Raw genomic sequence first — 16,806 nt, forward strand, 5'->3', positions numbered from 1 at the left:
TGAGCAGCGGGCAAAGTGGACAGCTCACAGTCTGACTTGTTCAGAGCCTCTCTCCTGAGCTGGTAAAGATGCTGGGGTCCCTGGATCCCTGAGGCCTGTGCCAAGCCCCAGCTTTTGCCCTGGCAGTCAGGTATCAACACTACAGAGGCAGAGAAAGGCTCCAGATGAGGGACATGACAAAAGAAAAAATAAATAAAATAAAAAACCAGAACACAATGGTCTCCTCACTCTGCAAGCCAGGCCAGACCCTTGCTCCAGGACTCAGTTGCTGCCATGAGGATGCAAATTTGCCACCAACAGACAAATCCCCACTGCACCGCACCCATCCCATCCCACCCCACCCATCCTGCTCATCCACAAGCTGACGAGTCCTAACAGGCCTCCTTTGCCAGTGACAAAAATAACTATTTTCAAAATTCACAGCAGGGCCTTCGCCTACACACACTGTGCCGACTGGAACCTGAAGGGAGCTATGCAGAGCGCAGTGTACGGATGGAGCTGTGTTAGGCAGCAAGTAGGCTTTGCAACCCCCACACCTCTCCTCCCCACCGCTTAGCTGAGCCCCCTAGATGCACATACACAGTAGCACTCAGACTGGCCCTGTAGAAAGGGCTCTTAGATCATCCTGTACACAGGACACTCCTGAGGCCCAGATAGGGTCAGGGACTTGCCTGAGGTCACACAGTAAATCTATGGCAGGGCTTCCATGAATCCTAACTCCTGGTCAGGATGGCCACATGCTCTGCCATTCACTAGACAACCATGCATGTATGGGCCCAAGGATGCACATGCCCCAAGAAAGGTGCTCACACACAGTGCTGTGTCCTCGCCTCTGTGGAATGACACTTTAATCAAGTGACAGGCACCTCCTCAGCCATTACCATGGCCAGTCTTCTGTGAGGTAGGCAGCTCCAGGATCATCATCCCCATTTATAACTAGGGAAACTGAGGTCCAGGGGACAAGGATGACACCCCAGGTCAAAAGAGGTGATTGGTTCAGAGGCTCTCTTTTCACAGCTATTTCCACCACCCTTAAAACCGCAGCCACTGAGGGCACAGCCAGCTTCACTGGGTGCTGGGGAAAAGAAATAAAAGCCTTCCAGCATAGCTTCCCTTACCATCTGGCCCCAGGACGGGCCTAGGCACTAAAGGCCCCAGAAGGGCAACCTTCCCACGCGATGCCTCCTCCCTCAACTCTGAAAGAGTTCCCCTAACAAAGTGGTCAGATGGCATCTGGTGCTCCTGGCATAGGAGGAGGCAAGGCCTTCCATCAGCTGTCAGGTGGTGAGGCCAGCCAGAACCCCCACCGTGGCCCCAAGCAAGTCACAGAGCTCATCTCCCAGATGAGGCGATGGGCTGAAAGCTGACCGAGGTCACCTGAGGTCACGGAGCGAGTCAGTGGACAGGCAGGACAGGGTCCTGAGCGGCCATGCAGTCTGGTTCATTTCCACTCTCTTCAACTGTGGGGTTTAGCACCCTCCTTTTCCCTTTAGAAGGAGGCTTGACCTCCCTAAGAAGATGCAGGGCCAGGCTGCAGTGGGGGGGAGTGCTGTAGGGGACCCGAGATCCCTGCCACCACCACTCCCCTCCCCCCCCCCATCAAATCCGATGGGACATCAGCCTGGTGTTTAGTTTACGGAAAAAAGATCGAAGCTTGCAGATCTTGCATTTTTTCTTGCGGCGACCCCGGGAGAAGCTGCGAGCCCTGCTTTCCTCTTCCTCCTCTTCATCATCATCATCATCACTGGCCCAGGGCCCCCATGCACCCCCATTGAAGTCAGGATGGGCCCGGGGATTCTCAGCAGGGTAGCGTACAGGGATCGCAGTGCGGTTATAATCAGCGAGGCGGGCCAGCAGAGTTCGTACTACGTCGGGCCGCTGGCCAGCTAGGTCCTCCCGTTCGTAAGGGTCAGCGCTGATGTTGAAAAGCCATACAGCCTGGCGAACGCTGGCCATCCGCTCCAGGTTCCACCAGCTGCCAGGGAAGGCAGCCAGTGTCTGCGGTGGGATCCAATCACCACAGCCAGGATCTCCTGTCAGGAGCTTCCACTCACCTACACGGATGGCAGCTTGCACAGCAGTGTTCCAGATGCCAAAGCCACCCTCTAGGGATCCATATCGGGCGTGGTTGTAGAGTGGGTCAATATTGTGCAGGATCTCTGTGCGTGGTGAGGCCCGGCCCTCACTGATGGCTGACCACACATCATAGCCATCCAACCCATCGGCTGCTGATGCAGTGCCCCCTGCCAGGCCTACCAGGGTTGGGTACCAGTCAGTGATATGCACCAGTGCCCGGCTGGTCCTTCGCTTTCGCTTGAGCAGGGGGCTGTGGACAAAGCCCAAGCCCCTCACACCGCCTTCCCAGTAAGTGCCCTTGCGTCCTCGGAGTGGCCAGTTGCTGCCTCCTGAGAAAGTCTGGCCACCATTATCGCTAGAGAAGATTATGACACTGTTGTTATAGAAACCGTAGCGCTTAAGGGCCCAGGTGATGTTGCGCACAGCCTCATCCATGCAGGTCACCATGGCTGCGTATTTCCGCCGGGCCACGTTGCCCATGGTGCGGTAGCGGTACAGGTACTCCCGAGGTGACTGCAGGGGGGTGTGGACCGCTTGGAAGGCCACGTACAGAAACAGAGGCCGCCGGGGGCTGTGGTTTGCCAGGATGTGGCTGGCACGCTGGGCATACAGCATGGTGGAGTACTGGCCACTGAGCCCCCAGGCCACATTCTCCCCCTCGTGTAGGTCAAAGCCACATACCCCCGGGCCATCACAGTTGTCATAGGTATAGTAGTCCACGTTGCCAGTGAGCGAACCCAGGAAGGTGTCAAAGCCCCGGCGGGTGGGCAGGCACTCCTTCCGGTAGAAGCCCAAGTGCCACTTGCCCACCATGTGGGTGGAGTAACCTGCCTCCTGCAGCTTCTGTGGCAGGGTCACCTGGTCCAGAGGCAGGCAGTTGGGCTGCCGTGGGCGGATAATGGAGTGCTGCAATCCGGTATGGATCTGGTACCTGGTGGAAGGGGGGCAGAAATCAAAGGTAAATCAGACCGTTCTTCTTCCCACCAACCACCCAGATATGGCCTTTGGTCCAGTGCCAGCAAAGACAGTAACAATCAGCACCAAGTATTAACTAATTCCTTCTAATGTACTCCCTCACTGAATCCTCAAATCAATGGAAGTAGGTGTCATTGTTATTTTACAGATAAAATTGAAGCTCAGAATAGTTAAGCCATTTGCTCAGAATCACACAGCTAGGAAGGTGAGTGAGGACTTAACGATAATGAAAACTGAGCCAGGTGTGGTGGTGTGCACCAGTAATCTTCACTACTAGAGAGATGGAAGTGAGAGGTTGAGGAGTTTGAGGCCACACTGGGCAAAGGGAGCAGCAAGACCTTGTTTCAAAAACAAAAAGGCACTGGGCACCAGTGGCTCATGCCTGTAATCCTAGTAGCTAGGAGGCTGAGATCTGAGGATTGTGGCTCAAAGCCAGCCCAAGCAGGAAAGTCCATAAGACTCTTATCTCCAATTAATCACAGAAAAGGTGGGAAGTGTCACTGTGGCTCAACTGGCAGAGCACTAGCCTTGAGCAAAAAGGAGCTCCAGGGCAGTGCCCAAGGCCAGAGTTGGAGCCCCTGGACAACTGACAAAAAAATGGCTAGGGTCATGGCTCAAGTAGTAGAGAATCTGCCTATTATTTGCAAAACCCTGGGTTCAGTCCCAGCAATGCAAAATAACATTAACAACAAAAATAGCTAATACCAAGCATACACTACGTGCTCAGCAGTTCCTTAAATCTTCACCAAAACTAAATCCTACGTGTTATTTTTCCCAGTCCTCAACTCGCAAAACTGAGGCCCAGAAAAATCAAATCACAGCTGCAGTTGGGGTAGGCTTTGTATTCCAAGTTATCCATCTCCTGACTTCAGAATCCCTGAACTCTAAGTTTCTATCTAATTTGTTATGGGGCCTGTAGCAAGTACTCCTCTCACAGGCAAATTCCTAGTCACTCTTGAAAGTCCATCCTAAATGCTACCACTGCTGTAGCGTCTCACATGACTCTGAAAGAATGAGTCATTTTTTTTCTAGGTTCTCCTACCATTTAGGGCACATCACCATCATCCTACTTGGCTATGAGATTATGCTCAATTGTACAAGCTCCTGGGCCCATTGATAGTTGAAAGGACTGTCATTTACATAGCTTTGTGTTCCTAGCAGCCCAGTGATGCTTAGGCAGTTACTTATGGAATGAATGAATGGTTAAATGAATGAATGGATGGATAATGGATGAGTGAATGAGTGAGTAAATGAATGGTGACACTCCAAGGGCTTTAGAGCCAGAAAGGAAACAACTCTTATGCTTTATTTATCTACTTTTTAAGTTTTTCTATCTGAAATTAGGACTAGAATTTTTTTTGGGGGGGGGAGGGTCCGGTCGTGGGGCCTGAACTCTGGGCCTGGGCACTGTCCCTCAGCTCTTCAGCTCAAGGCGAGTGCTCTACCACTTGAGCCACAGCGCCACTTCCAGCCTTTTTTTTCTGCTTATGTGGTGCTGAGGAATCGAACCCAGGGCCTCATGCATGCAAGGCAAGCGCTCTACCACTCACTGAGCCACCTTCCCAGCCCAGGACTAGAATTTTCTATCTGATGCTATATAGCATTGGCAGGTGCCCTACCACCCAACCTATACCTCCAACACCTCATCTGCTTTATAAATTTTTTGTTGTTGTTGTTGGTCGTGGGGCTTGAACTCTGGGCCTGGGCCCTGTCCCTCAGCTCTTCAGCTCAAGGATAGTGTTCTACCACCTGAGCCACAGGACCACTTCCAGCTTTTTCTGTTTATGTGGTGCTGAGGAATCGAATCCAGGACCTCATGCATGTGAGGCAAGCACTCTACCACTGAGCCACTTTCCCACCCTAATCTGCTTTTTTAAAAAGAAACTAAGGTCAGATGTGGGAAGGCCCTTGCCCAATGTCACTCGGTAGTCAGGGACAGAACTAAAATTTGAGCATAAATCCAAGCAGTCTGGACACTCTCTCTCCACATGAGGCATCAGTTTGTTGTGTGTATGAGTGAGCTAGCTGGAATGGGAAATCTCTCTAAGACCTGCCCAGTTCCCAAGTTTTATGAGACTGGCTCCACGTGCCTGCTATGAGCTCATGCGGCCTCTCAACCCAGGTCACAAGCACAGGCAAACACCCTGAGGCAGAAGTAAATGAAACAATCCTGAATTCCTGTTACTTGTTCCCATCTTCCCCCTTCTATGGCCAAGGCCCTATATGATCTGTTATCTTAGGGTATCTTAAAAAGCCTCAGAATAAATACAAAGCCTGAAACTTCACAAATGTGTCAGAATCCCACACTCTCCCCATTTTCCACCCACCCCCCGCCCCGAATCCAAATTTGCTTAAGTCTTGACATCTTCAGCCCATCCCTAGGGGCTCTGCTTATGTTTCCTTTTTAACACTATGTGCCACATACATATATTATCTCCAATCCTTATTTTAAAAACTGATGGCTCATTGCTGTAATTCTAGCTGCTTAGGAGACTAAGATCTGAGCATCACTATTCAAAGCCTGCCCAGGCAGAAAAGTCCACGAGATTCTTACCTACAACTGACTAACAAAAACCTACCAGCAGAGCTACGGCTCAAATAGTAGAACATGGGCTTTGAGCAGAAAAATCTAAGAGATGGTGCCCAGGACCTGAGTTCAAGCCCCAGTATCAGCACACACACACACGCATGCGCGCGCGCGCACACACGCACACACACACACACACACACACACACACACACACACACACACACACAAAGCAGGGAAGATTATCATTATCCTCTCTGTACAGATGAAATCGAGGATCCCAAAGGTGCGGAAGTTAGGCCAAGATCACACAGCTGGCAAGCAGTGGGGCTGAGCTTTGAACCCAACCCAGTCTACCCAAATCAGGCTGACATTTCTGTATAACACAGTTTTTCCAGCTTCACTCAAGCTAATAAATGATTAGACCTGATAAGAGAAGTACCCATGCATCTTGAGTCCTCACTGAGCTATATAGGGTAGAGTGGGGTGGAGTATTGCTTATACCATGGGTGGACCCACTAAGAGTTACCATAGCCGCTCCCCTTTTTTTTGTAGGTCCTGGAGCCTGAACTCTGGGCCTAGGTGCTGTCCCTCAGCTCTTCAGCTCAAAGCTATTGCTCTACCACTTGAGCCAAAGTGCCACTTTTGGCTTTTTCTGCGTTTGTGGTGCTGAGGAATCGAACCCAGGGCATGTGAGGCAAGCACTCAACCACTGAGCCACCTTCCCAGCCCCCAAAGCCCTTTTGCAAGTGAGTGCAATAAGCAATTTTGGCTCTCTCCAGTTTCATCAAGCATAAGAACTGGATGCATGTGCAAACAGGAAGGAGTCAGAGCCTGCTACAGAAAGGCAGATGCTGCTTGGTGCCATGCAGTACACTGCTAACTTCACAGATCAAGGGGCTGGAGTGTTGCCCTGTTGGCTGCTCATTCCATTGCTTAAACGGAGTCACCGCTCTCTAAGGAGAGAAATGCTAACTATTGTAAAACTTGCAGCAGGCAGCTCCCTCCTTCCTCTCTTCAGGAGATTGGTCAATGTTCAGTGTGTTTGATCACTACCATGGGCCTCAGCTGTAAAAGCATCCTCACCCACATTCTTCCTCTCTCTCTCTCTTCTTTGTCCTCTCAATTCCTGGATCCAAATGCTGAGTGTTAGCTCAAAGGAAGGGAGGGCACCACCATTCCATTTCTAACTCTGCTCAGCCCTTGAACTCTCAGACCTCTCTCCTACAGACACTGAATTTGGATTCAAGGGCAGCAGGACTCAGTTTCTCCCATCCAGGAAACAGGGAAAACTAGGGTTCTAGGTCCTGAGCTCATACAAATGGCTTTGGGTGGAACTTGGAGAAAGCATGCCTTGGCCTCTTTCCAAGGTGGATTAGCTCAGACCTGCCAAAGGCTTTTCTCCTAAGTGGCCAGATCTTGCCTTCTACAACCTCCCTCCTGTTTCATTGCTCTTTTAATCCTGTAACCCTGCCCCGTTGGGGAGAAAGTAGCACATCTGGGATTCCCAGCCAATCCGCGAGGATTCTGAAGTTGAAATATAGAACCTTGGGCAAACGAGCAGCTAGCCTAAGGGTCCACGGGTCAGCGCATCCCTCTGCCACCAATCAACTCTTTGGGCTTCACCCAACTTAATCACTGAACTGTGGGGACCCAAATCCTTCAGTCCTCTGCATGCTGCTGCTTACTGACAGCCAAGCAGCAAGCTATGACAGGCAACTCATTCTTCACTCACAGCTTATTTAAGACCAAAAAGTTCTTCCTCTTATCTTAAAGACAAGGAAAGTGAGGCTCAAGGAAGTGAAGTGACTTGTACAGAGGCTGGTTCTTTCAATAGACGAAGCTTTCAAAATAAATGTCAAGGGTTGCCATGTTTTTCTAACAAAGGAATGACCAGCTGTCTCCTCCACATCGGGTAGAATGTATGCGTCCTAGAACGAGAGAGAGGAAAAGACAGAGAAAGAGAGTATGCTCAACGATGACCAGATGCATTCACTGTTATGTTGAGTCACGAAGTTGTTGACCAGAGAAGACAAGGAACTTAGCAATGAACTCAGCAGCCACGTGGGGGCAAAATTAACCCATCATGCAGGTTTTCCAGGTCCTAACGTGAGATTTGGGGGAAGGGAAGTCGGGGTGAATGGGCCTTGGCCACCCGTCCCGTCGCACACGTACCTGCCGGTGAGGAGCTGGCTCCGGGAAGGCGTGCAGATGGGCTGGATGTAATAGTTCTCTAACTTGACGCCCTCGGCCGCCAGCCGGTCCAGCGTGGGGGTCTCGATGTCAGACCCATGGTAGCCCACGTCGTGGTAGCCCTGGTCGTCGGTGAGGATGAAGATGATGTGGGGAGGCTGGGGCGGAGCGGTGGAGGGCGGCTCCGCGTCCGTCTCCCCGGGCCCATCAGCCACGAGGCTCGGCTTGGCCCAGTCCCAGGACAGGTAGCCGAAGCTGAGCAGGCTGACCAAAGAGAAGCCGGTGAGGGCGTGCATGGCCGGGCCGCACTCGCGTCCCGGGGCGCGCCGCTCGCCGGGGCGCACGGCCGGCCTCTGCCCGGACGCCTGGCTGGGGCGAGGGCAGCCCAGGGTCTCGCCCGTCCGGGACGGGCAGCAGGTCGTCGGGGCCGCGCTGCGCCGCCTCGGCCGCCCACCGCCGCCCCGCGCCGCCCCGCGCCGCCCTGGCTCCCTCTCCCCCAGCCTAGCCCGGCCAGCCCGAGACGCGGCGTGGCGGCGGCCCGAAAGCGCTCTCCACCATCCCAACTCTGCTCTTCCTCTGGGCCCGGGATTTCTCCTGCTTTTCCCTTTCTCCTCCACGCCCCCCACCCCCAGCCCCCGACCCCCGTAACCCCCGGGCCGGCCTCGCGCCCCGCCCTGAGCACGCAGACCGCCGGGCTCCCCGCAGGGAGGTGGGCCGGACCCCGGGAGGGAGCGGGCGGGACGCGGGCGGGGCGGGCCTGGGGCGGACACCGCGGGAGGGACGGTGAGAAGTTGTAACATCTGCCCGCTGATCCCCAGGTGGAGGGCGGGACGCGCTCACGGCCCGCCCCCGGGCGAGGGGCCCGAGCACGCTCGGGCGGGGTTCACAGGCCCCTGCCCGGCGGGGGGGACGGGGAGGTGTGCGTGCTGCTGGAGTCCTTAGAATAATTCCGGAATGGCCCAGGCAGACATTCCTTGATAGTGGAATCTCTGTGTCACCGAAGGCCAGGCCTGGAAAAGACCGAAGGCATATGGTTTTCTCGTCCAATTGGGTCAATCTAGAGGTGGGGAAACTGAGGCCTTGGATAGATGGGAACGCCTCGAAGGTGTAGAAAAATAGTGGGTTTTTTTCCGGGGCGGAGGAGAGGTTCACAGCAGTTGCTGGAGTCTCATCTCCCGCCATGAGCCTGTATTGGGACAAGTTCTTGTGGCCTTTGCCCTCCTCAGTCCCTTCCAGTATTCATTCTGCAATTCCCAACTAGAATCTTACACATGTCAGACCTTTTAAGACCTCAGAACTGCTGTGTACACCTTATATCCACAAGATCTGGCACCCAGTAGGAGCTTTAAGATCATCCTGAAAACCTCCATGCCAAGGAAGGTTATGGAAGGCATCAGGCAGGCAAGGCATCTGCATTGCCACACCCAAGTCCAGTGGCTGTGGCCAGCTAAAGATTGCACAGACTTGAGTTCATGCCTGTAATCTTAGCTTACTCAGTAGACTGAGATATGAGGATGGATGTTTGAACCAAACTTGGGCAGGTAAATCCAACAGACTCTTATCTCCAATTTATCAGCAAAAAGCCAGAAATGAAGGTGTGACTCAGGCAGTAGAGTGCCAGCCTTGAGCTTAAGGGATAGGAGCCAGGCCCTGAGTTCAAGCTGAGTATGGCACAAAAAAGATAAACAAAGAGATCCCACAGCCTTGGTTCTAGCTGTCCCTTGTCACAGGTGCTTGTAGATTGGATCATTGTCTACAGATCTTCTGACTTTTCAAAAGGAACCCCTAAATACATATTCCAGTTGTTCAATGTTAGTAATAGTTTAGAGCAAAAAAATGTAAGAACCATGTAAGGCCAAATCAAACCTCTTAGAGAAATATTACCAGGCCATTGGGTGCCCATGTTAACTTCAATTCTGCAACATTTTCCAGATGTTTACTAGGCTGCATTTTTTTTTTAAATGGGAAAACGGAGCTGAACAAAACCAGTTAGGGTTCTTTAGTCCTAAGGCTTCAAGTGTTTAACATGGATCACCAGGAGGGGGTGGGCTAAGCTGGATTTCCCAGCATTAGGTGACCAGAGGCTGTCTTTCTCCCAGGGCTTCTTGGCAGATGTGGGAAACAAAGACTGCCCAGGTGTATCTTCTCTCCCAACACCTTTTGCCTGCCAAATCCCAAATCCCTCTGGCTGAAAACCACTGTGTGTGGGGAAGGAAACCAGACCTCCAAAATAGCAAGCCCATCGCGAATCTGCATTTTGAAATGAGGGCTGCGTGGGGCCAGCCGCTCCTGTTTGCTCAAAGCCCCAGATTTAGGGTGACCAGATTTATCAGAAGGGAAAACGGAGCCTGTTGTTCTGGCAAAAGAGATGTTGAGGACAGACAGGAAAAGTACAGCCTCCTGAGGGGAAGGTTGCTAAAATGGTGCTTCCGGAGGCTTCAGCCAAGGCAGTCTTGGGTGACAAAGTAGGACAGGCTATTGCATTTGTTACATTTTCTCAGACCTTCATCAGGACGAACTGACCAGGACTAGAGAAAGGGGACAGAGATGGCAATGCGGTGTCAGCCTGACTCAAAGAAAGGCCAAGATCACAGGCTGAAGATCGGTGTGGAGCTGCCACAGAAGCAGGACAGGTAGTATTTCAGAGTTCTGGGGAGTATTTCAGCATGTCTCTCTCATCAGACTACTTGAGTTCAAATCCTGCCCCTGGGCTGGCCTGGGGAATTATTTTATCCCCCTCAGTGTCAATTGCTTTGTCTGTAAGTGGGACAATAACATAAACAAGATTAATGCAGTGCTCAGTGCAGTGTTCAGCACAGAATAAGCAATCTGTGAATGTGGATGATTACGATTATTTTGTGTTTCTTTTTTGATCTGAGACCAGGACTCCAACTCAGTACCTGACACTTTCGCTCATTGGCTAGTGCTCTACCAACTGAGCCATGCCTCCAATCCCTGTTGTTTTTAATGGTGGTCCTAGGGTTTGAACTCAGGCTTCAGTGCTTTCTAGGACAGTGTTCTACTGCTTGAGCTACATTCTCAGTCCTTTTGCTTCTTGTTTGTTTTTCAGAAAGGGTCTAATGTTTTTGCCCTGGCTAGCCTTGGACTTCTATCTTCCTATTTCCACCTCCAAGCTGCTGCGATTACAAGTGTGCAACACCAAGCCCAGCTCTGTGATTTTTGAGTGGAAGAAGTAAGTCCTGTGGGTGAAAGTTACTAGGAGACAGATTTCAGGACAATTTAAGGGATTTCTTTTATAGGAGCTCCAGCAGCTTGCTCAATAAAAGGACAACAGCAATGGGTGAATCACCATGTGGAGAAGAGTAGGTGGACCGCTGAGACCCAGCTCTTGTTCCCCAATAGACACACTCCATTAAGGTATCTCTTAGTAATCACTGAAACCCAAATGGCCTCCCTTTAATGCCCTGGGAGAAATGTACATCGGTCCTCAGCTCCTTCTTACATGCCATTACGCAGCAGGGCCAGGTTGGAGCATTTAAACTAGACATTCCAAAACCTCAGAGACGACTTCAGAAATAAACACAAAGCATAATGGGAATCTAGGTCATATTGCTTTCAAGAAGGATTACTTATATTCCTTCTTTGTTCTCTCCAGGGTGTTTCCCACCTCCTTCCCTAGAGCAGTGTTTACAAATCCTACCTGCATCAGGCCCCACTCCTGAAATCCAAGCTCAGGCCTCAGAAAGAAGGCACAGAGAGGCAGACATCTTCTCCCTGCCAGGCTCATCTATGCTACTCACTTTGTGTTTCAGAACCTAGCTGTTTCCCAGATGACAGATGTCATGAATGCCCACCCATTCCATTCAGGAAAGACCCGTCCCCCCATTCACATCCGTGCTTTTATCCCCTGCCCCCACATGACAGCCACATCCAACACTACAAGAAGCCTGACATCTGCCTACAAAATGCAGATTAGAAGTGACAGGAGTATAGCTTTGTGACTTCCTGACTCTTGGAGATTTTATTTCCATTGATAAAATCAGACTGGAAAACGTACTGAGTTCTCCACTGCTAAAAGGAATAAACATGTCTGTGTGGCTAGGAGGTGACAGGAAGGTTTTTGAACTAAATGGCGAACAATGCAAAGGGACTTAAAATAATCTTTCAAATGTGAATATGTCATTATGCCAATTGTCCTCAGACAATTAGACTTTTTAGAGTATGGAGAGCTAAAAATGGAAGAGTGGGTAAGAATGTTTGATAGTTTCTTCTTCCACTGCTATGCATCTGTGTGTATGTGCATGTATGTGTGTAAGAGAGAGACAGAGACAGACAGAAAGAGAGACCAAGAGAAGGTGTATATGTATTTGGTCATCTTTGAACTAAAATTGCCTTATTACAGATATGATTTCCTTCAGGATACTTAGAAGCCTTGGTGAAGACTTTATTCTGTGTACTGTCATCTTCTCACGAGGTCAGTTTGTCTAGGCTAGCCACATCGGGACTTGAAAGAACACAGAGAAGGCCTCTGAATAGTGGAAAAATATCACAATGATCAATCCCTTAGCTCACAGGAGTTCCTAGGCCCTCCACACATGAATCTGACCTTCATACGCAGCTCAAGCAAGACCCATCATTTCATTCCCAGTCCAAGGCTAGCAGAAGGAGCTCAGTGGGCTTAGGTAAAAAGTTGGCTTGAAACAAGTGAGTATTTTACAGTAACACATTTCACAGTAAAACAGACAGAAATAAAAGAATAAAGCTGGACTCTGGTGGCCCACACCTATAATCCTAGCTACTTAGGAGGCTGATATTTGAGGATTATGGTTTGAAGCCAGCTTGGGCAGAAAATCCCATGGTACTCTTATCTCCAATCAACCAGCAAAAAATGCCAAAAGTGGAGGTATGCTCAAGTGGTAGAACATCAACCTTTGTCAAAAAAAAAAAAAAAAAGCTAAGCTAAGCAAGATCATGAGGCCTTGAGTTCAAACCCCAGTACAGCACAATGAAAGAAAGAAGGAAAGAGAGAAGGGGGAAGGGAGGGAGGGGGAAGGAGGGAGATAGGGAGAGAGGGAAAGGAAAGGAAGAAGAAAGAAAGGAAGAAAAGAAAGAAAGAAAGAAAGGAAGGAAGGAAGGAAGGAAGGAAGGAAGGAAGGAAGGAAGAAAGAAAGAAAGAAAGAGGAAGAGAGGGGAGGGAGGGAGGGAAGGAGGAAGGGAGGGAAAGAGAAGGGGATGCCAAAAATTGTTCTGATGAATTCCAAATGGCTGGGATTTAGTATAGTAGCCAAGAACTATATGAACAAGAACAGGACCAGGGGCATCACCAAGACACACAGCCTAGCATAGAAGTGAACAATGGATTGCCCACTAGAATTTGAATCCTGTTCATGATCCTCTTCGGAAAGCCAGGAAAGTCAGTCTACTTTTAAAGGTTTCCATCCAAAATGATCTTTATGAAAAGCACACAGTGGACGTTCACTTTGGCTCTAGGGCCTTCTCCCTGCATCCTAGGCTCAGGGAGATGGTAAGGGCCTCAGCTGATCCACTGTGATGGGCATTCTCAGCAAGCCAACAAGAATGTGTTGGCTTGCTCATTCCCAGTGGCAGGTCGTATCATCTACCTGCTGCCTGTTCTGCCACCCACAGGTGGCATGATGCTGCCAGCACTTGGAACCCCACAACTGCAAATGGCATGTAGCCCTGCTGTGGGAGCACCGCACCCCCACTTCTACTGGTCACTCATGAACAGGCTATATCCTCCCCATGAACTGCTCCTCTCAGAAAGAGCACGTTCCACAGGGGTCACCCCAGGTGACCTCTGGTTCTCGCTATCACATCCACCCTTCACAAGTGCATTATTAATGAAAATTAATTAATGGTTAGTGACAGGTCAGCAGTGCTAGCTATGTCATAAAGACAGTGCAGAGATCCTTTATACCCCTCTGTAGTAAATCCAGGAGAGGGGAGGCCTGCCAGTGAGCTATTCTCCCCCATATGCAGCCTAATGGGGCATCTTGATGCCCCAGTGTTTGCTGGGTATTTATTACTTAGGCAGATGGTTTGGGGAAGAAAGGATTTTCCTCCCTGATGCTGGGGCACCCTTAGCATTTTGGAGAGAGGACACCCCCACTCTGACTGCTCCTAGTTGTCTGGGTGGTCTCACTGTGTGTACCTCATCTTAGTGGTCAAGATCCCCGTATCAGGCATCCAAGCTTGTAGTGGCCAGAGCCTGGGTACCCATAGCCCCTTACTTTAACTCTTCATGGGGCCCAGCCCTGGGCGTCTCAATGACTTCTTTCTGTGGCACTCAATGAAACATTCTTCCGAGTGGATTATTGAAAGCAGAGCTCGATGCACAATGGGCACTCTGTGCTCACAGCCTCTGCCCAATCTGTTTGCCCAGCCTGACTGTGGCTCACCTCTCGGCACACTCCCCACCCTCCACCCACCCACCCCCAGCCCCACCCGGAGGCCAACTCAAAGGAAGGCCCTATGAAAGGACTAATTTTCCATGTTCTCAGAAGTTCCCGCCATGGCCTCTGCCAGCTTCAGGAGGAATTAGCTTAACAGGACCCAGGTTGGCTTCCAGCTCATCCATCCGGGACTCTGCCCTCTTTGATGTGGGTGGCTTCCATACTCACTGGTCAGCTGAAGCTTTTTATTCCTCTTCACATACCCACTCTCAGAGACATTGGTGACGGCCCAGAGAAACAGAGGGTAGGAAACTGAAATGGATAGAGTGTGGTGTAGCCACATCCCAAAGTCCCCATAGGCCCAAGGAAAGAAGAAAGAATGTTCTGGTTAAATATGAGACCTCTGAGTTGGGTGCTGGTGGCTCATGCCTGTAATCTTAGCTATTCAGGAGGCTGAGATCTGAGGATCACTGTTTGAATCGAGACCTGGCAGAAAAGTCCATGAGACTCATATCTCCAATGAACCAGCAGAAAGCTGGAAGTGGTGTTACTCAACTGGTAGAAAAACCAAGTGAGAGCATCAGGCCCTGAGTTCAAGCCTCAGCACAAAATCAAACATATGAGATCCTTGGTCCAAGGCTGCCTGTGCTCTACTCCTGCTCTATCCTTTGCTAGCTGTGTAGTTTAGCTACCTGAATTAACCTATCTGGGCCCAATTTTCTTATTTATAAAATGGGAAGAAAATAATACTTCCCTTCTAAAGGAACTCTTAGCTCAGTGTCTAGTGTATAATGAGCTCTCTCCAAATGATGGCTATGGTTATTATTGCTGCTATCTTTGGATTCTATTGTCATTATACTTTGATTTCATGCCTACAAGTATACATACAGCTTCAGGAGACAAACCTGCATTTTCTCCCGATCAAGTTGTTTTGTTGTTGTTGTTGTTGTTTTTTGTCTTCTGAAATTTTCAACAGCTATTAGCTGTCTCCAGTAAAAAGTTCAAGCACAATAGTCTGATATCCACCAACAGAACCTTCTTTCTCCTTTTTTTTTTTTTTTTTTGGTGCCTATACTGGGTCTTAAACTCCTGGCCTGGGTTGTCCCTTAGCTCTTTCACTCAAAGCTGGTACCACTTGAGCCACTGCTCCCACTTCTGGCTTTTTGCTGGTTAATTGGAGATAGGAGCCTCACAGATTTTTCTGCCTAGGCTGGCTTTACACCGTGATCCTCAGATATCAGCCTCCTGAGTAGCTAGGACCACAGGCATGTACCATGAGCACTCAGCTAGCTCTTTCTCCTTTATAATAGTCTTAGATTACAAGGAAGGTGAATAGACCTCAACACTGCTATTGCTATTTTCATTGTTATCATCTATTATAGTTGGAGAAACTGGCTTTTAGCACAAACAATAAGGAGACTCTGGAGAGCAAAAGAACCCTAAATTCTTACCAAATCTACATTTGGAAGCAATAATAATAATGTGGTCGTTTGCATTTATTGCATATTTATGAGTCATGTATGATTCTTTATATCAGTTATCTCACTTAACTCTCACACAGTCCAAGGAAGTACTTAAAATTGTTATCGTCCTCAAAGATTTGAGGAGCCAAAAACACAGAAAGGGAAGTTGCACAAGGTCACACAGCTAGAATACGTCAAAGGCAAGATTGAACCTATTTCTCAACACTGATGCTTGCTTGAATGAAGATCTCACTGTGCCCCACTGCTGCCCAGTGTCTCTTCTCAGGGAACGGTGAAGCACCCAAATTCCTAATGTATCGGCATGGCCAGGTAGCCACCAGAAGCCCTGGGAGCAGACATGGGAATGACTCAGACACAGCCTGTGGACTGACATCCTGGATGGAGTTACCCCAACTTGCTCCTCACATGGTGCTCAGGTGGGAATGGAGCCCTCAGGGAATCTGCTTGCAGACCCCTTATCTGTCTTCCTTTGTTGCTCTAAGGCCCCTCTGCCTACTCCAGTAGTTTTGGGATGTCCTAAAGCCTCTGCCCTCAGAGGCACAGGCTTCTTCTGGCTATCTTCTCATACTGAGGTGTCACCTGTCAGCTCTGCCTCCCTGTGAGATGAGAATCAATTTCCCAAGGGCAGAAATCTTGTTGGGCTTTTCTTCTAAGGGACAGAGCAACCCAGCCCCCTCTGTCTCCTGGCCCTGGCTAGACAGCTCCAAAGCCAGGGATGCTCACTAATGACAGGGATGAAGCGTGCTTCGGTTCCCATGGCAACTGCTGTGCTCTACTTAGTCAATCACTTTTGAAGCTCATGCTGATATGAGAGTTGTTTTGCATAGAAGTACTTAACCCTCATCCAAGAATTCTGTTCTGGATCTTTAGATCCTCCCAAGTCCCTTACAAGTTAATTTTCTCTCCATCCCCGTTTGTTGAAGTCCTTTCATCTTTAAAGTTCACTTCCAATCCCCACTCTCCCCAGAGATCCTTCCAGACCCCCCACCATCTCCTCTCCACACTCAGAGTCAGCTTTCACTCCCCCCACCCTCCTGGGGCACGTTTATGGTTCTATTAGATCACAGTGTGCCTGTTTCACAGTTATTTATGTGTCGACTTCTGAGCCCCTGGTGAGTGATCAGCCCATAGTAGGTGCTAAACAAACATTTGTTTAAATTTATTTGAATTTCCCTCT

General features: G+C 49.8%; 1 protein-coding gene across 1 annotated transcript; it reads right to left on the reverse strand.

The window, feature by feature from the left end:
* Window positions 1-1,540: 1,540 nt before the first annotated feature.
* Arsi (arylsulfatase family member I) lies at window positions 1,541-8,070 on the reverse strand. Its single transcript, XM_042692140.1, has 2 exons — window positions 7,754-8,070; window positions 1,541-3,007 (listed from the first exon to the last, which is right to left on the reverse strand). The coding sequence occupies exons 1-2, from the start codon at window positions 8,065-8,067 to the stop codon at window positions 1,600-1,602; spliced, it is 1,722 nt and encodes a 573-aa protein (XP_042548074.1). The 5' UTR covers window positions 8,068-8,070; the 3' UTR covers window positions 1,541-1,599.
* Window positions 8,071-16,806: the final 8,736 nt, after the last annotated feature.

Source organism: Dipodomys spectabilis, unplaced genomic scaffold (assembly GCF_019054845.1).
Source record: "Dipodomys spectabilis isolate Male_0828 unplaced genomic scaffold, ASM1905484v1 ptg000147l, whole genome shotgun sequence".
NCBI lineage: Eukaryota > Metazoa > Chordata > Mammalia > Rodentia > Heteromyidae > Dipodomys > Dipodomys spectabilis.